The 21,150-nt window shown below is 38.3% G+C and overlaps 1 protein-coding gene across 8 annotated transcripts in view; it reads right to left on the bottom strand.

Moving 5' to 3' along the window:
* The window catches only part of LOC148870113 (uncharacterized), a 74,163-nt gene that overhangs the window by 24,700 nt on the left and 28,313 nt on the right, over positions 1-21,150 (bottom strand). For all 8 annotated transcript variants that reach the window (XM_088972513.1, XM_088972508.1, XM_088972511.1 and 5 more), the window contains exons 8-10: positions 15,464-15,574; positions 14,728-14,804; positions 2,059-2,125 (exon numbers count right to left, since the gene is read on the bottom strand). In XM_088972513.1, the coding sequence (XP_088828639.1) occupies positions 2,059-2,125; positions 14,728-14,804; positions 15,464-15,574 (255 nt within the window). The remainder of the gene's footprint in view (positions 1-2,058; positions 2,126-14,727; positions 14,805-15,463; positions 15,575-21,150) is intronic.

Raw genomic sequence — 21,150 nt, 5'->3', positions numbered from 1 at the left:
TGGGTGCAAGTGGAAACCCCCACCAAATGTACAGTGCATGTTTGCCTCTACCTTTGTTAGCTAGATGAATAAGAGGGGAAAAACTTTATGGAGGTGTACAAGGGTGGCTGTTTGTTGGACAATTTGGGAAGAAAAGAATCAAGGAACATTTTTACAAAAGGTGAGGAGTAGGGATTCCCTTATTGAAGCCATTACTATTAGAGTAGTGCATTGGGTGAAGTCCTTGAAACTCTTTGAGGACATTCCAGTTGGTGACTTGATGAAAAAGTGGAAGTAGCTGACTCAGCTCCCCTCAAGGCCTTCATTAGGCCCATCTTGATCCCCACCTTCTGGTGGATTCATAAAGCTGAATTTTGGTGGAAGTAGTGAAGGAAATTTGGGTCCTTCAGGCATTCGAGGAGTCTTCAAAAATGATGAAGGAAGAATTATTGCTCTTTATTTAGGTCCAATTGGTGTGGGTGATTCTTGGAGGGCTGAAATAATGGCTATCGTGGAAGGAATTCAAAAGGCTAAGGAGCTGCAAATCCGCAAACTGACAACTGAAGGGGATTTAAAGCTAGTATATTATTAGAAAGAATCAACACTTGTGAAAGAGGCCTAAAAGTTGTTTTTCTCTTCATTGGTGTGTTCTATGCAAAGCTGAAGGTGAGATGTTTATCATTTATTAATCTCCTGCAATTTTGCTAAATGTATTTGGGAATGATTCTTTTCTTTGTTTCGGTGTAGGTGGACTCCCCGCCAAATGTGCAATGTCTGTTTGCTCCAACGTTTTTTAGATGGCACAATGAAAAGAGGGAGAATTATGCGAAGTGTAAGGGTTGTGGTTTGCTGAACTTTATGGGAAGAAAGGAACTTAAGAATCTTTTCAGATAAAGAAAGAGGGCTACAATCTGCCTTGGAGATGATTCACATCTGAGTGGAGTGGTGCACTAGCTGTATTGTTTAATGACCTCTCAATTGATGATTTGCTAAGGAATCAAAAGGAGGTTGCAAGATCAGCTCCTGTGGTGGTGCCTTCTTTACATGCTTGGGCTCCTCCTCCTAGTCCTAGTGGATTTACCAAGTTGAATTTGATGGAACTTTTGTTGGGAATCCAAGGCCTTCGGGCATTGGGGGAGTTCTAAAGAATGAGGAAGGAAACATAATTGCTCTTTTTTCTGGTCCAGTAGGAGTGGGTGATTCTCTTCGGGCTGAGATCATGGCAGCCTTGGAAGGTGTACAAAGAGCCAAGGATTTGAATATTACTAAACTGGTTACAGGAGATTCCAAGTTGGTGGTGGGCTGGCTAAAGGAAGGGATAACTGGTTTTTGGAACTGTAGCAATGAAAAGAGGAAATTTAAGTGGATGGCAAACGATATTGAGATTAAGCTCAATTGGGTTAAAAGAAGTGCCAACTCTTTTGTTGATGAGCTAGCTAAGCAAGGGGTGAATAGGGATGCTTTGCTTTTGATTCTTTTGGTTGGGGAGTTAAGAGAGTTTATCTCCCCTTTCCTTTCCACTTAATATTATTCTTAATGAAAGTTATTTGTTATTGATCAAAAAAATGCTAGTTATAAGTTGGCTTCAAAAGGAGGAGGATGCCAGTTGGTGGGGCTACATTAACAAAAAAAGGAAGATCAAGTGGCTATCACAAGGAATGGAGGTTAATCTACAATGGGTGAAAAGAGATGCTAATTCCTTTGCTGATGCATTGGCTAAACAAGGGGTGGGAGGGAACCAACTTTTTTGGGCTTTGTTGTAAACATGGGTTTTTTTTTTATTAAGGGAGAGCTAAGAGAGTTTATCTCTCCCCTTCTCATTGTATTTCTTCATTTTAAAATGAATGATTCTGTTTCATTTATTGATAAAAAAACCTGGGTAATTGGTTACCCCATTGACACCTTTAAAGCCAAAGCTTAAGTTTGACTTGCTTTTTTAAAAATTAAAGAACTACTATAGATACCCAAATTCAACATCTTAATCTAGCTCTGCAAATCAACATATTAATTGTCTAATTTCCAATGGCTCTCAAACAATTCTCTAACAAGAAAAATCAGAAACTCCTACAAGCATCATACCTTCTCAGTTTCTCCAACCTCAGCGGATTTAGTAATACGGAAGTTCAGGGCTTCTTCCTTTTGTTGCCTGCTTAGAATGCAGAAGAAAAAACTTAGGAAATATTACAGTAACTTTCTGGCCCATGGATGGAGACAGGTCAATTTTGAAGCAGAAGCAACTTATGTAATGCATCCAAAATAAAATTGGATTTATATTTCTTCTATTTATTTTCATTTCAACTAATCAATTGTATTCACCAAAAAAATTCCAGTACATTAAGAGTAATAATAAATTAATTAAAAACTAAAAAGTGTCAATACATGGATGAAAAACTTGTATGAGGTATAGGCATATCATGAAAGTTTAACACATGGTTAGCATATATTTTCTGTTTAGAAAGTTGATGGTAGATAAATATCATTTTTTATAACTGTAAATATTTATTATTTGTTTCAAAACAATTCTATGTGCATAGTCTTATTCAGAAACACCCCTCATCATTTGGGCTAGTTCTACTAGACACCCAACACATGCATTTTGTACAAGTCCCTTATTGGATATATTTTCTGTTTAGAAAGTTGATGGTAGATAAATCTCATTTTTTATAACTGTAAATATTTATTATTTGTTTCAAAACAATTCTATGTGCATAGTCTTATTCAGAAACACCCCTCATCATTTGGGCTAGTTCTACTAGACACCCAACACATGCATTTTGTACAAGTCCCTTATTGGACCAAACCCCAAAAAGCTTGTTCCCTGTTTAGTTAATCCATATGCCAACCTGTTGGCAACCCTTTGTCTCCACTTGTAGAAGATTCTTAACTCTGCTGTCAGTTGTTTTATCTCCCTTAAAATGCTTCTACAGATCCATAGACCAGTCTCCCTTTCTCTTAGCCATCCTACATTTTTTTATTGGAAACAGCATAGGCATCCTACAATTGTTTGGGAGTCAATTCCACTAACTCAGCTCTTGTGAGTTTCCATAGCCAATTAGTTCTGGGTATAGGTCTATTATTTTACCTCCATAATCTCTAAAATCAGTAATATACTTCCATGTCAAATAATAAATGAGTAAAAACTAAATCAAGTATAATCAAAATCCTGAATCATCTTTAAGCCAATTAAGAAAACATAAAATTTCTAATATTGTTTTTTGATATTTACTTGGGACCTTTTTGATAACAAAGAATTTGTATTAATGGAAAAAAGTACAGAAAGGTGAGTGTAGAGATGTTGTGACTAGTGGCTGAGATAATGGTGCTGAATTCCCAACTTCACTCTCCAACTGAGTCAGAGCAGCTCGGACAGTAGCTAAGGTGTCTAGGGATGTGGCTCTTGTGCTAGATGAGGGTGCACCATCAGTAGTAACAGCCACATTGGCATTTCCCCTTTTGTTTATGAGCTTTGCTGGAACTAGATGTGGATGTAACTTCCAACAGGTGTCTTTTAGTATGCCTTGGTTTCTTGCAATATTCACATACTAGCTCCCTCTTATCTTCCTTCTTCATATCCCTCTCCTTGTCACCCCCAAACTTTGGTTTCACTGTTGCTAAGGCTGATTCCAATGGCTGATGCTGCAACGTAACCTTTCTCCTACTTTCTTCACTATGCACTAAAGAGTAGGCTTGTGACAAGGTCACACTTTCTCAGGTGAGGAGTTGTTGTCTCACAATATCATATTCAGAATTCAGACCGGCTAGGAATTCTAACACCTATTGGTTTCAACTTGTTTTCTGTAAGTTTGGGCATCCCTCTGACTTTCCCACTCAATTGTCTCTAGGTGGTCAATTTCATGCCACAAGGATTTCAAAGTGGAGAAATAAACTGAGACTGGTTTCTCTCCTTGCTTAAGGCTGTTTACTTCACATTCCAGCTCATAGGCCCTAGCAACATTAAGTGGTTGGGAGTAGGTTTCTTTCATGATTCCCCAAATCTCTTTAACAGTTTTTGCCCACAAGTAGTTTTGGCTGATGTGAGGCTGCATGGAGTTGCACAGCAAGTCATAACCAAATAGTTATCTTGAACCCATTTGGCATAGGTTGGGTCCTCCTTAGTTGGTTCCTTCACATCCCCCAACAAATAGTTCAGTTTTCCTCTACCCCCAACAGCCATCTTGGCTGACTGGGCCCATTCCAAGTAATTTGATCCGTCAAATTTGACTGTGGTGATCTGAAATGCGTTCTCAGTCATGTTACCAGAACCACCAGCCCCCAAAACACTTTCCCCTTTATTCTTAAACTCCATTCCTGCCAGTCCTTTCAAGAGACTGATCAAAAAAGCCCCTTTTAGTGCTGAAAAAGGTGTAATTGCACCAAGAACTTGCTAACAACCGACCTAGAAGGATGAAATAGGTTCGGCAACCACCCAGAAATACTGGAACAGGTCTAATAGTTTTCCAGAAAACAATATTACTCAATCTGAAATACTGTAACAGGTCTAACTGTTACCCAAGAATTGGCAACAGTCATAAACTTAGGGTTTTAAACTGAGAACTGGGCGTAGGTCAAGAGAAAATCCTAAAAAATCATGAGAAAAATAGAAAACTCCCGGCCGCACCTTCCAGATTATTCAAAAAAGGTTTTGATTGAGGTCAATCTCAAGAACAAACACAAACTCACTCAAAAGTCTGGCCACCACCTCCAAACCACAGTCTGAACCCTAATCTTAAAGTTTCTTCCCTTCTTCCGATTCTTCCTGATCACTGGACACCCTCCAAGGCTCTATGATCCCTTGGGCATCTGCTGCGCTCTGCTAGCAATCTCCAAGAATCAGTCGATTGACTTATCTCTGTTGAAACTTCCAACCCTAGGAAGTTCTCATGTAGTCGGCCAGATTAGACTCACATGAGCAGACCTAGGTTGGCTCTGATACCAAGTTGTCTACTAGGACTGCAATCAGTCCCAGTCATAATGTACAACAAACAAGAAAGAAAGTTTGAGAATAAGAGAAGAAGAATAAAGAGGAGAAGAGAAGGAGAAGATGAAGAGAAGAAAGTCAAAAAGAGTGTGGGTCATAACTTAGATTGTTGCCCCACTCAGATATTTATATTAATAGTTTAAATAGGGTAAAAAACCAGAATTACCCCTACTGCTTAACATAAGCCAAGAAATAATAGAAAACAGAAAATAATTAACAACTACCACTAAGTAACATAAATTGACTAACAGTAGTGGGGACCACATTAATGTTCTACATCTCTACAGAAAAGACACAAGTACAAGACTGATGCACAATATAACACTGCTCCCACCCCCACTTACCCTCACAATTCACCCATGTGATTGATGTTTTAAGCTATCTAGTGCCCAAAGTCAATAGAAAAGGGCATTTAATATGTTTCAAGGTGGGGAAGGTGGGGTAAGAGGAAGAGTGGTATCCCATCTTTTTATGGTAAATAGAAAGAAATTTTAATAGAAATAAGTACAATGTTAATAGGGTGATGAGCTAGCACCCTTACAATACAGCATCAAAACAAATTAACAATTACATCATTGACCATTCAATTATTCCCCAACACCTAGCACCAAACAAAGGGTTATACAATACCAGGGGGTAGTGCATCCCCAGAAATCATAAAAACAAATAAAACTCAAAGACCAAGGAGTCAAGGACAACTCAACAAAACAACAAACTCAGAAACATGACCAAAATTACGGGTGCAACTTGGGCAGGTTGGATCGGGATGAAGGTCAACCTTAGCCCAACCATAAATGTGCAAACCTCAGGCTTGGACCTGGTCCAACTAGAGCTTAACCCAACACAACTCGGGCTGGGCTCAGACTTGAGTTGGGTTGGGCCAAGCTTGGGTGGGTTGGTCAGGTTTGAAAAAAATTTATGAACATATTTTTGTATAGTCATCTTTTATTAAGCTTTATGGCCCAATTTAAGAGTAGAATTGATTGAAAATATCTGCATGTCTCATTTACAAATGTATGTATACACATTCTATGAATATACATATGTATATATAACTAGTAAGTGTGCACGTGCTTTGCACATGGAAATTTTTAATAATGATGGTGATGATAATAAATAATATGTTTTCAAAATTTTCTACAATTTTTTTATATTTCTATGCTTGTACAAATTATCCTTATTTGTCACACTTATTCTTATTTAATATAATGAATATATGATATTAGAGATGTGCCCAAATGATTGCTACAAATTTTTTTGTATTCTTTATACTTTTGTATGTTTTCATCATTTTTAATTCTTATTACTATTAAATTATGACATCAAGGGTTGACACATTTGACCCAAAAGGTTGAACTGTTGACTCACCACCAAGTGGGAAAATAACTCTGTTTCCGGGTAGTTACCAAAAAAGCTCCATTTTGGGGTTGGTTTTAAACTTGTATATCAACTAATGGGTGGCTCAATGGGTACATTGGCTAGCTCACTCCAACAGAGACTTGGGATTGATTCCAATCAATGGTCACCAAGGTTGGGGGTAATGGGTATGAGGATGGATTGCCCCTTGTTGTGTAGCTCAATGAACCAAAGAAAAAAAATTATGTTTTATTTCTATCACCAATAAAAACAATTATTCTTTGTCACGCTTATTTTTCTTTAATATGGTTAATTAATACAGGATTCAATGAAAGAATGAGGGTTAATACCCTAAATATAAGATATAATGAGAGGGAATTGAATGAAGAGAAATGTAGTAGTTCAAATTACATTTTGTGCCCTTACAATTAGAGAGAGACCAAATTCAAAAATAGGGGTGTTCTAATCAAGAATAGGATTCAATGAATGTTGATGGGAAATAATATCTTAAATATAAAACTTAATGAGAGGGATTTGAATGAGGAGAAAAGTGGTTGTTCAAATTATATTTTTGTCCTTACAATTAGAGAGGGACCAAATTAAAAAATTAGGGAATTTTAGTCAAACAAAAGTTTCACTCTCATTCACACTTTTAATAGTAGTATAGATTAGAAAATTATATTTTATATAAATAAAATGCATATATGTATGTATTTGTTCAGATGGGCTCAGGTTGGGTCGGGCCTAGGTTAGATTGGGCCAGGCTCAAGCTACCTAAGGCCTCAACCCAAACCCAACCTAATTTTAGGTCAAGTTCAAGTTTTCTGGCCCAGAACCATCCCACAGCCCCAAAATCAAGACCCAAAAGTCTATACAAAAAGCTTGGGTTGGACCGGGTTGGGCTCAGATTCTGCTTGCCCAGTTACAGCCTTAACCAAAATTTACTGGCCAACCAGCGGCCTGATTGGCTTCTTTGTACATGTGAGAGTAGACAACATTCAGCTTGAACTCTCCATGCAATTGGAAGCATTCTTTGATGATGTTCTTGATTCTTCATGGAACTTCAATATTACTCTTTAAACAATCTATGAGTAGTCTGGAATCCCCTTCCATCTGAATTAGCTTCTCTTTGAATTTGATGGCTAGCTTATCAGCAGTAAGAGCTGCCCATGCCTCTGCTATGTTAACTGTGGCAAGGCCGATTTTCTTAGCTTTAACTTTAAGAGTATTTCCCGTCCAATCTCTAACAATACAGCAATTGAGCAAACCCCGCTAGTTTTCCTAGAGGCATCAAAATTAATTTTAATGCAATCAAACTTTATGGGTTTCCATTTAACATGGATCCATTGTTTCAGATGGATCTGAGTGTCCTGACTATTTTCACTTCCAAATGATTATTAATATATTCCATCATTGACTCTCTAGCTCTATCGATGATCACGGGGGGATAGACTTATTTAAAAAAAATACCAATTCTGTTCTTCCAAATTTTCCATTTAAGCACTGCTATCTTTTCCCAATACCAATCCTGGTTATGACCGCTCTCCCTTTCACCTAACCTCTTCCACCAGTTCATGATTGCTCTCCAAAGAAAATTGGCACCTTGCATGGGATGAATAAGTGTCTAACATCTTCCTCATTATCAAGACACAAGTAGCATATACTTGCCAATTGAAAGCCATTACTTTTCAATGATCTGTTTTTTTACCAGTAATGAAATTTTATTAAGACTAAATAAAGTATTACAATACAAACAACCCAACAAAGGAATGAGATGTCGCTCCCAATAAAAACATAATTACAATTGAGCCAGAAAAGTTCAGACTTATGCACCCCCAGTTTTACAAAATAATCAGCCATCCCATTTGCTGATTGTCTTTCCCATTGGACAATAATTGTCATGTCTCTAAACAGCAATTTAAATCTTCCATTGATTCCCCTGTATTTCCACATCATGTTTCCAGTTCCTTCAGCCCCCCTACTGTCAATTTTGAGTCACCTTCAATTAACAATCTGTCATAGTTTATATCTTTAGCAATCTGTACTTGCAAGACTGCTTGGAACTCAGCAAACACTGAATCCCCTACTCCAACAGGACCTGAAAACATAGCAACAATGTGTCCATTATTTCTGAACTCCTATACCAGATGTACCTAGGTTCCTTAGACTGCTGCCATCAAAATTCAGTTTGATAAAAACCTTCCTCCCGAGGTTTCCAAGCTACAACTGGTTTGTCCTTCACAATAGAAATTCATGCTACAGCTTCCCAATTTAACCACATATCATCTAAAGGAGAAGTCTGAAAAAATGTCCTAAGATTTAACCCAATGTATAGCTCTATTTATTAAACAGTCCCACACTGCCTCCTCATTCCTTTCCTTCCCATTGAAGATCTGATTCTTCCTCTCTTCCCACATCATCCAAATCAAGGCAGCCCAAGCACACGTCCACATGATTTTACCCCTCCTCTTCATCCAAATAAAAGTTGTAGAGTCAAAGAAGCTTCCAATCTGCAGAGGCACATTCCACCTGTTACCAAAAAGACAAAAAATCTTTTCCCAAAAACCTACAACAAAAGGGCAGGAGATTAGAAGGTGGTAACAGCTTTCTCCATTTTCTTTGCAAAGGGTACACCAATTCAAGAAAAGACACAAAAAATTTCTTTTTTGCAAACATCCAAAGCGTTAATTTTTACATGAAACACTTCCAACACAATGCCCCAACCTTGGGAGGAATGGATTTGGACCAAATTTCTTTTATATGGCATGACTGAGAGTTAGGGGTTGAACACAAAGAAGAGAAGGAGGAGGCACAGGAGAACACTCTCTTTTGATGCAGAGTCCAATACGACCATCTGGCTTAGAGTAATCCAGAAAAACAGAATTCAGAACTTGTAAAAGCAAGGCTGCCCTTTCAAACTCATGGTATCTCAATTTACTTCTTAGGCCCAAATTCCAACTGAACCCAGTCAAAGAGGAGGACACTAAGCAATGGATAGATTCTTTTCGAGTAAAGAAAGGGAACAAGGAAGGAAAAAGATCTTTAAGGGTTGAGTTGCCAAACCAAAGGTCTTCCGAAAAAAGAACTTGAGATACAATACAGCTGGGTGAAAAGGACTGCTAACTCTTTTGCAGATGGGTTGGCCAAGCAAGGGGTGAATAGGGAGGCTATTTTTTGGGCTATTTTTTAATCTTCTTTCATTGTAATTTTCTGATGGGGAGATAAGACTCTTTATCTCCCCCTTTTTTGTACTTAAAGCTTCTTAATTCTTAATAAAGTTTCTGTTATTGATCAAAAAAAAAAAAGAAAGAACTTGATCTCTAGAGCAAACACCATACCTGGTTAGGCTTAGAAACTGAGGGAGCACTCCACAAATGGATTTCCAAGGAAGAGACATAGTATCCCTTGAAGATACCCCAGCACCCCAACCATTTCCTACACATCCATGAATATTGCCAAGCACCTCTTGCCACAGTCTCCCCCTCAACAAAGGCCATCTCCAAAGCCATTTACCTAGCAAAGACAAATTCTTCTATCCTAAGTTACCTATACCTAAACTCCCAAGTGGTTAAAAATGTCCCTTTCACGACATATTTCCATTTCCATGGGTAGGAACACGAAATTTTACCGGAATTGACACAATCCCCAATGAGCACTACTAGCGCATAGTTTTCAAGGCGCCAAGGTGAGGCTGGGCATTAGGGGGGCGCCTTGTCGCCTAGGCGGGTGATGAAAAGAAAATTCAAAAAAAATAGGGGCTGAACCCTTATTTTTGTTATAAGAAAAGAAGATAAGAAAAAGTAGTAGCAGTTCTTCCTTACTTATTGGTTCAGGTTTTAAAGTCTTTGAGGGTTCAATACAACATTTAGCAATGTTTGTATTGATTAAATCCTAACAAATAAGAAAATAATAAAAACAAATTAGTATATAAACACACAAAATGAATATTTTAGCTTAATAGTGCCTATTTTATAATTATAATGTCAAAAAATAAAGAATAAAAAAGTATTTTACAATACATAGTACAAAACTGTTTGGCGATTAGGCGAGGCAAGCCTCAAAGGGTGCCTTGTCGCCTAGGCGTCACCTTGACAACTATGTACTAGCGCTATGTGGAGTACAAGAGATAGCTTCAACAACATATTTCTATCTCCACTTCCATGGGTAGCAACATGAAATTTTACCGAAATCGACATATCCCCTAGTGAACACTACCAGCACTATGCCATCTATGCAGAGTACAAGAGATAGTATTGTAACATAAGTTGGTGACAATATTGTACATATGTGGAGCAACAATGTTATTGCCCACCTAACTTACATTATTACCACTTTGAGCTAGCTCAATATTTCTTTTAAACATTAAACGTGAAGTTAAATATTAGTCTTTGTTTGTGTAACAGATTATTTGATTGATCTATCATAACCATTTACATTTTCTATGAGTTCAAATTTTGCTTTAACTCATTCTACCATGAAGCTTTGAATCTTAAGGTTTATAGGACAACTTCATAACGCATTCTTTTGTCTATAACCTTAGTTTCTTAGTTTTGTATAATGATTAGGAACAAGATAATAATTTAAAAAGGTGGGCCTATACTTCTTTTATCATTTTATAAATATCATTCTATATTTTTGCATATTTTACAATATTTCTACCATGTCTATAATTTTTACAGCATTTTTGGCATTTCTGACATGTTTCCTATATTTGGATGACCAACATTTCCACCAACATCGATATTTTAAACCTTGCAGTGTTCTTTGCTCTTACACACTAAATCCCAGTTGATCAAGTGATCCTTCCTTCCCCAAACTCCCATAAGAATCCATCATCAGTTTTTCTAATTTTTGCACTTCCCTTCATGGACCATGGCATCCTAAAGATCAACATGTAATAAACTAGCAAGTTTGATAAGGTGGTGTAGTTTTGCCTCCAAGAGAAATATAATTTTTCTTCCAAGGTGCCAATCTCTTAGTACAACTCTCTACTATTGGATTCCAGAACCTGCTTTCCTTCAGATCATCTCCCAGAGGCAATCCTAGGTATCTCATTGGCCAACAAGCAATAGAACAGCCTACAAACTCTACTACAGTCAACTCCTGCTCCAAATTTATCCCTGACACGCAACTCTTCTCAAAGTCAATTTTCAACTTAAAAATATATTCAAACAACTTTATTACCTTCTTTAACTACCTTGCCTTCCTAGGATCCCTACCCTCACAGAAAATGATTGTATCATCTGCAAACTGCAAGTGTGTTACTACAGTATTATTCATTGCCTACTCTTCAACCTCTAAATAAGTCCAACATATCTGCCCTCAAGAAAAGTCTACTAAACACATCCACTACTGGGGTAAAGAGGAACGGGGCAAGAGGGTCCCCTTGTCTAAAACCCTTAGTAGCTAGAAAAGCATCCCTTACCACACCATTCACCAAAACCAAGTAATCACAAGTTTTCAAACACCCTTCAGTCTAGACACACCATCTTTCCTCAAAGCCAACACCACCAGACATGCAAAAGCATCCAGTCTTTGAGGAATAGGATCCAGCCAAATTACTTTGATATTAAAATTCTCAACCTAAATTCTGATGATCATATTATGATATCATTTTTACTGAGAATCTCCCTTGCTGCACTTTTTACACCACCTTTCACCTCTATCCATAGGTGGAAACAATTCGGTCTCAAGTTTGGTTAACAATAAAATGCATTCTTACACCTCCCTTTACATAGGCAGTATCCCATTTAGAGTTCACTGATGAATTACCGTTCTTTTTGAGAATCAAGGAATAGGTTGGTCAGAGAAATTGGAAGATTTAATTAGATGCTTCTCAATATTTTTTTCATCAGCAAGGGGATATATTACAAAGGTTGGGTGTTCATGCAACACTGATTGTATTTCATGGTCATTTGTTTTTGAAATGTAAGGAATAGTGATTTATTAAATTGTGATAAAATAATGAGATACAAAATTTGAATTTGTGCCAAGCACCCCTTTTGACATGTTAGCACCTGCTACTTAACCCACTTTATCACTCATAATGAATAATACAATCAAATTCCTTGAGAGACAATCCCCATTTTGATGCTATCTCATGATCATTTTTCGAATTCGTCTTTCTTTAGAGGTCTTTATTCCACTATTTTTTTCTCTCCTGCTTTTCCATTGTATGGCCACATATCACCAAAAATAATTGATAAAAAAAATATCACCACAAAAAGGGATTCTTTGTTTGGAGGTTATTCACTTTTTGTGTACTTCTAGACTTGGGTAGAAATGCTACCTCTACTTTTCTTTTTCATTTTTTTAACCAGCAGGCCTTTTTGATTATGAGAAGATTATCTACAATGCAGTATACCATCAATTTGGTCTAGCACAAATAGCCAATCCCTATGGTTTTACATCACTGTGGTTCCTTTCCACAAAACAAGAGTGTCCTACTTGCCCCTTGTTTTTCCATTGAATCTGCCAAATTGTTGGCAGTTCTCTCTATCCAAGTGAATGTGAACTCAAGCTCCAGAGATAATGTTATCTCCACTCAGTGGATTGTTTTTGTGTATTCCAAGGCTATTCAAGGGTGGATGGAAAGGCAGACTCCCATGTAATAAACTGGTAATAGAGTGGATTTCAGATGGAGCAGAAAGGTCCTAGGTTGCTCCAGCACTTCATCAGAGATGCTATCCCTTTCACTACTAGAGTGAATATCTGGTTCTACTAGGTCCAAATATAAGTCAATGAGATAGTGTACATTTTTATTGGTGGACATAGATGTCTGAGTTGTACCAGGGCTTAGCCCTGCTATATTAGCTTACTGGGTGTGTTGGAATAGCTGCATAGCCGGTTGGGTAGCCTGTTTCTGCTACTCCTGTTCTGGGCAGCTCTGATCTTATTGCACTTATTGTCTTTTTACTTTTCTAACGGGATAACTTTGGATGTTGGGGGCCAACAGCCTAGGCTGTTGAGAGGGTTCACCCATTCATGCCCATGTCTTTGTTTTTGGTCAAAATAAAATAGGGGGCAATTACTAATATACCCACTTTCATGGTAACGTGGCATTCTCAAAATTGCTTTCAACAGACTATGCTGTTGGGCCCCAACAGCCAAAGTTTTTCCATTTTCTAATAGACCGCTTTGATTTCATTATTGATTGACAAGGGAACAATTCAGAAAGCAACGATTGTAGGTTGTTGCAAGTTCTTCAACTCGGAGAGAAAATTGCACAGTTGGCTATCTAGATCTTTACTACAAAGATGGTTAGGTAGCAAATGGTGTTGCATGCGATCATAGATAAAGCCTACAGTTTCTTCTTTTTTGAACATACATTTTTAACAGGTCCTTAAAAAAAATCCTACAGTTCCCTATTCATCCAAGGGCAGAGGGATTTACAAGCTAAAGTGGTAATTCAAGCTTGCTGCAAGTATGTAATCTGCAAGAGAATGATAGTAAGAACTTTTTATAGTGTCAAATGGCTGTTAGGGATTTTTTCCTCTTCATCTTCAGGATAGATTAGGAAAAGTCCTATGGGACTACAGGAAAAATCCAATGGAACTTTTTATAGTGTCAAATGGCTATTAATCTGTAGAGAAGATGGGCCGAATGGCCCATAGGCTGTTACTGTATGTTATCTCTATGTTCTTCTCTGTAATGGGCCTTATTCTGGGCCCATACTCTTTTATGTTCCTCTTTTTGTAATTTCTTGTCCAACTAAGGACCTCTCTTGTAATTACTAAAAGATTAACTTAATAAAAGTGTATTAGAGAGTTAGAGGGAGGTTATGTTCGAAACTCTCATCCTCTAACTCTCCTTGCCGCAGCTCTCTCTTCTTCTCTAATCTCTCTTGCTAGTCTCCTTTGTTTCAAACACAGTCCCTACTTCTAGGACTGTTTTTCAACTTAATCCTTTTAGGGACTATAGGAAAAATCCTATGGAAGGTCACTGAATTTGCAGTTTCTCTATTTCGGAAGAACAAAAAGGAAAAACTTCTCAACACAAACCAAGACCACTCCTAAAGAATGTCAAAGATGATTGCACGTTATGGATAGGGTTCTATCTTGAATTATTTTTTAGGGCACAAGTTGATAGACTTTGATAGAAACTAGAATGAGATTGTGAATCATAAATCTTCCATTTTCTTTTGTACTTTTTGTCTATTCTTGTAATGACAATGATGTAATAGTAAAGCATTCCAATACACCCTATAAATATATTTTAACAAAGTACTACATAACTGATCCTCAAAAATAGGTCATACACACTGGAAATCTCAGCCATACATGTGGGGTACCAAGCAAATCCCAGCATGTGGGTAGTGTACTAGCATGGAAGATCTTTCTCCTCACACCAGTAAATGAAGGCCATCCAAAGGTGGAAAGATAATCAATTAGTTATAAAAAAATACTATTTCTAACCTGTGATCTGAAATACGCTTTTCAGCTTTCAAGGTGGAGTTGGCAAGAGACTCTGACAAGATTTTCAACTTATCAACCTGGATATCAATTAAACAGATCAAATTCAAATAAATCTAGTGAAAACAAAGCAGCATGTTGTAATTCTGATGCTTTGCAGATATAGCAGAAAGCAAGATGTCATTATGAAGCCATAGAGAAGACCATAAAATCCTTTCATCTAAAGAGACATAACCCAACTACAAACATAACCAGCTCAGTTAAAATGGAAAGAGCTTCACAGTCCAAGGCCTATCTGTGGCAATGCAATCATGAAAATGTGTTCACCCTACAGTCTAAAAGTGATAAGAAATTCCATGTCCACTTCAGTAGTGGGGGTCCCAGACTGCACTGCAGTATCAAGCCATAGCATTATACTGAAGAAAGGTTCAAGTGCAGCAAGTTATGGGCATAGAGTCACATTGACTCACAACTCTGTGCATGTATCTCCAGATCAAAAAGCACACTTGTGGATGCATAGGCACCCAAACAACAAGATAATAACGTCATCACATTATGTTGCACTTCATATAAAGCCCACAACAACTGATAACAAGGGTATGTACAAGCATAACTATTATCCGTTCATGGTTCAAAACCTAAAAGTACAGAATGAACAATAAGAAACCCAATCAAATAAAGACATGCATCCACAGGCATGAAAACAACAACAAGAATAATAACAAAGATTAAAGCTTGCCTTTTGAGAATGGATCTCTGGTGTATCTCCATTGTTTAGTAATTTCTTCTTTAGTAAGAGATCTCCCAATCTGGAAAAAAGCCGAACTTCGGTGAATGCTTCTTTTAGAGCCTGCATATTTCAACATTAGTGAGCATATACAATGTATAGTAAGAAGCATCAATGCAGTGAGAGAGAAAAGTTGAGGAAGATTGGTAAGAAGATGTAAGATGAACTAAATACTGGAAGAGAAAAGGTAAATATCACCTGAAACCTACAATTTCTTTCTCTGAGGAAGATTGAGAACAGTATTGCATACTTTAATCTAATAAGAAAGTTTAATTTTGATATCTTTAATTCGCCAAATCTGAAATTATGTTTTAGCTAGCCCCATGTTCTTCACAGGGTTGAAGGGTCACATGTTGAAAGTTTAAAGTCTTTAGTTGGGGTACTTCCACATGTTGGATTGAGCTGAAATTCTATAATATTGGAGTGCTGTAAGTGCACTTTAATTCCACCAAATTTCAGCTAAATCAAATAAGGATTCACTGGTCAAACAGTAACTTTTTTCCAACTGACAATGCATTTTGAAATTATACCATTTGGCTTTTTTCTTCAATTTCTTTCTTTGAGACTTGATTAAAATTTTCTTATAACCACTTGCATCAATAAGACACCTTGAAATTCAGAAAGGCGAACTCCCTTATTAACTGAGAATCCAGTGAATTATGGCCAAAGCACTTCCAACTATTGGTGGAAGGAGACTCAAGGATGGTAGAACGGCTGAAGAACAAGATGGAAGGAATATGGAAATACAGATATGTAATGAGGGAAATTACGAACTAGCTAAAGGGAGGGTGGTAGGTTTCAAATGGGTTCACAGATCAGCTAATAATGGGTTGGCCAATGGTCTAGCCAATAAAGGGGTTAATAGGGCAAAACTTTATTGGGTTCAGTTGTAATCTCATTTGTTTAAAACAGAGAACATGGGTTACAGGGGTGGTCATTTCCAGCCCAGAAATTTCTGGGCTGGGGCTTAGGTTTTGATGTTCAGGCCTGGGCCGGCCTGCAATATATTATTGATATATTAAATACATACTTATATATCCATGTCTTGTATCATATAATATATTACATACTGGTAAAATCTGAGGCTCACAAGTGTGACTACATGAGTTGTCTGAAACAGGAACGTTCAGACCTGTCTAGTAAAGAAAAATAAACCAGAAAATGAAGAGGAGAAAGGGAAGAGAAGAGAAGAGGATGAGAAGAGAGGAGAAGAGAGGAGAAGAGAAGAAGAGAAAGAGAGAATAGAAAAGAATGTGATGGTTCGGCTAGCTTAGTCTGCCGCCCCAAATGATGTTTAAAATATAAGGTTTTCACATTAAGTGTACAAGGACAGGCATGCCCCTGTCACTAGAAAGAACAGAAAAAAATATTCTAACAGTCTTCTAACAGCACCATAGACAAAAAACATATGAGCAGGAGGGGACCACAAGCTGGTCAACCATTTTTTCTACACTCCCCCTCAAGTTGGGAAAAGATATTGACCATTCCCAACTTGCTTAAATCTGACTCGAGCTTGATTTTGTTGACGGCCTTGGTGAACACATCGGCAAGCTGCATATTAGTGGCAACATAAGGAAGGCACACTTCTTGAGAGGCAACTTTCTCTCAGATGAAATGTCTGTCAACTTCAATGTGTTTGGTTCTTTCATGCTGTATTGGGTTATGAGCAATGTTAATGGCCGCCTGATTATCACAATGCAGCATCAATGGTCTTTCAAACTCAATTCCCAATTCTGCAAGGAGAGACTTCAGCCATAATATCTCAACAACACCATTAGCCATAGACCTGTATTCAGCTTCAGCACTGAACTGAGCAACAACATTTTGTTTCTTGCTCCTCCATAACTAAATTTCCTCCAACGAAGGCACAATACGCGGAAGTAGATCTCCTATCATCAATACAACCTGCCCAATCTACATCAGTGTATACTTCAATCTTCATATGGCCATTATTTTTAAAAAGTATACCTCAACCTGGACATCTCTTCAAGTAGGCTAAAATTCTCTCAACAACAAGGAGGTGTGAGGTCTCGGGAGAGTGCACATACTGACTAACAACACTGGCAGCATAAGAAATGTCGGGATGAGTCAGACATAGGTAGAGAAGTCATCCTACAAGCCGTTGATAGATACCTTTATCTTCCAAAGGCTCACCATCCTCTGTATTAATCTTATGATTTTTCTCAATGGGAGTATCAGCAAGCTTAGCTCCCAGTTTTCATGTCTCTTCCAAGAGATCAAGAACATACTTCCTCTGGGAAACAAAAATGCCATGCTTGGACCTTGCCACTTCAATCCCAAGGAAATACCTCAACTCACCCAGGTCCTTTACTTCAAATTCTTGATTCAGTAGTTGCTTAAGAGAGTAATCTCATCAATATCACTTCCTATCACCACAATGTCATCCACATACACTGCTAGGAGAGTCAAAGTAGATTCTTTCTTCTTAAAAAACAGAGCGTGGTCAAATTTGGATTGAACATAGTCAAATCTTTCCAAAGCAAGTCTAAATCTATCAGACCATGCCCTTGGAGATTGTTTTAGACCATGCAAAGCTTTGTTCAACTGGCAAACTTTCTTACCAATCCCTACATCATAAAAACCAGAAGGTAACTCCATATACACCTCCTCCAGCAAGTCACCATTTAGAAATTTTTAACATCCATCTGAAACAGAGGCCAAGAGAAGTTAGCAGCAAGAGAGTAAAACCCTTATGGTATTCATTTTTGCAACTGGTGCAAAGGTCTCCAAGTAATCAATACCATGAGTTTAAGTGTATCCCTTAACCACCAGTCTAGCTTTATATCTTTCAACTGTATCATCAATGTTAGAATAATGTTAAAATAACTTAGTTGCATATGTTAGGGCCTGTTTGGCTAATTAAAGTGTTTTTTTATTTCGTTTTTTATTTTTCTGTTATTGTACTCAGGGGCACAAGGGTCTTTTCCCTTGTTATTTCTGCCGCCCTATATATAGTAAAATAAAGACTGACGCCGCCAGTACTGTTACATTGCAAAACCTTCTCTCTTCTCTCCTCTCTTCTCTTCTCTTCTCTTCTCCTCTCCCTCTTATCTCTGTCTGGCCACACTGTCAAGATTGTATCAAAGCGGGAATGCTGACTAAAAGAATGCAGATCGATCAACCCTACTGTCAAGAGAAGATCAATCAACCCAAAGAACAAATCGAACAGACTAGCAGAACAGAAATCAGATTTTGGACTACAAAATAGCTACAACTGGTACAGTTCTCCCTATTTTTTTCTTCTTTACCCTCCTTGGTCATGTGCCGAGTGAAAACCCTATAAATCTGGGGCAGCTGAATGCTATCGAACCTGTGTAACCCTAGTTTTTCTTGGATCGTGTGATCCTGTTCATGTGTTAAGACAAGTGTAGGTCAAGGATGACCTGTCTTCTCAATGGTTTGAGTTGACCACAAGTAAGAAGGATCTCTCCTGCTGCTTAGTGGCTGTTAGACATTCTGGAATTCTGGTAGGTGGGGACTGTTAAAACCATACAGGTCTGAAATCTGCCGAATATTACCTCAGTTTTTTGTCTGGAATTTGGTACTGTTTGTGCTCAACCTAGTTGGTAAACCCAAGTGTGTGGGTGTGAACTGAGTGGAGCATTGTTTTGTGGAGTAAGGAGGGGTCCTAAGTCCGGTGTTTGGGACTGATTAACTGCTTGACCATGTCGACTGAGAATTCTGCTACTTCAGAGATCTCAGAGAGCCACAATGGAGTGAGTGGGGGAATAGATATGAGTTTTCCCAGGGCTGTTATTCCCTTTGATGGTCTGAATTACCTTGAGTGGTCTAGGGGAATAAAACTCTACATCACTGCTAGGGGGAGAATAGGATACATCAATGGGAGAGTAAAGGAACCGAAGTATGGAAGTGCTGAGAATGATAGGTGGAACCAAGAGAACAGTATGGTGATGTCTTGGCTCTTGGTTTCAATGCTGCCACAAGTAAAGAAGACTTTTATGTGGGCTGAAACTGCTTGTGAGATATGGGAACAAGCGAAGTCCACTTATTCAGAACAGAGACACTATGCCAAGATATATCAACTACAAGCTGAATCTTCTACTTGCAAGCAGAGGGAGAGGAATCTCTCGATGTACTATTCTGATTTGACATCAATATGGAAAGAACTTGATCACTACCAGAATGTGAATTGGAAGTGTGATGAAGATGCAAAGGCCTATAAGTCACTTGCATCACAGCAACGAGTGTTTGCCTTCCTCCTAGGGCTGAATCCGTCATATGAGTCCATCAGGGTACAGATCTTGGGTAGTAAAGACTTGCCATCAGTCCAGGAAGTGTATGCCTTGGTGTAGTCAGAAGAAAGCAGAAGTAGTGTGATGAATGGTGTAGAAGGGGAGTTAGTTGCCCTGGCTGTCCGGGGAAATTCAGATACAAATGTCGGAGGTGGCTTTAAAAGGGGTGACACTCAGAAAAATCAGAAAATAAAAGCAAGCTTTGGTGCACTCACTGCCAGAAGACACGACACACGAAAGATACATGCTGGGATCTTCATGGAAAACCTAAATGGGCACAGGATTTGGGTAAGAAGTCAGCACCGGATCAGGGCAAAAAACCAGGCCAGCAAAATCAAAAAAGGTATAACTCAGCTAATATGGCATCGACAGAGACTAGTCCTTCCGTAAGTCGGGAAAGTCATCCCGGTTCTGACCCTAAGGAAGATATTATCAACTCCTTCCGTGAACATTTGGAATTGTATGGTAGGACTCTCCACCAGGTGGATTCTGGGCCTACTCCTTCTACCTCATTTGCGTCTACATTAGGTAATGCCACAGCCTTCCATGTGTCATCTCATACTACTGATTCTCCTTGGATTATTGACTCCAGAGCCTCAAATCACATGATCGGTAAGTCAAATTTGTTTCAGACGTATACCTTCTCTCTGGGAGAGATAAGGTAAGACTGGCTGATGGTTCTTTTTCTACCATAGCTGGCCGAGGCACCATACCTCTCCCACTTGGCCTTACTCTTCCTAATGTCCTGTACGTTCCAAAATTACCTATTAATTTGTTGTCCATTAGTAGTCTTACTCACTCTTTGTGCTCAATCACTTTTTTTCCGTCTTCATGTGTGTTTCAGGATTTGACCTCGGGGAAGACGATTGGTAGAGGAAGCATGGTGGATGGTCTCTACGTGTTGGAGAACAATGCTGGTCTAGTGGCGACTGAGTCCACAAGTTCGTCAAGTGAGAGTCGGGCCTATTTATGGCATAGTCGTTTAGGTCATCTTTCTTTTGAGTCGTTAAAAGTTATGTTCCCAAAGTTGTTTGAGTCCTTGCCAGTGAGTCAATTACAGTGTCAAACTTGTCAGTTGAGTAAGCATTGTATAAGCTCTTTACCTTTACGAAATAAAAGATCTGAATTTCCATTTCATATTGTTTATTCTGATGTTTGGGGTCCTGTTACTCTACCTACTGCGGCTGGCTATAAGTATTTTGTTACCTTGATTGATGATTATTCTCGATACACTTGGGTTTACCCTATGCGATCTCGAGATGAAGTGCCACAAATTGTGAAAGATTCTCAACGCATGGTGTTCACTCAGTTCCAAACGGAAATTCATATCTTCCAGTCGAACAATGCAAAGGAATATTTCCATAG

The sequence above is a fragment of the Nelumbo lutea genome, chromosome 2 (genome assembly GCF_056320005.1).
Source record: "Nelumbo lutea isolate HS-2025 chromosome 2, American lotus-T2T, whole genome shotgun sequence".
In the NCBI taxonomy this organism is placed as follows: domain Eukaryota; kingdom Viridiplantae; phylum Streptophyta; class Magnoliopsida; order Proteales; family Nelumbonaceae; genus Nelumbo; species Nelumbo lutea.
The sequence above is the reverse complement of the archived record's forward strand: the minus strand, read 5'-3'. Positions and strand labels throughout refer to the sequence as shown.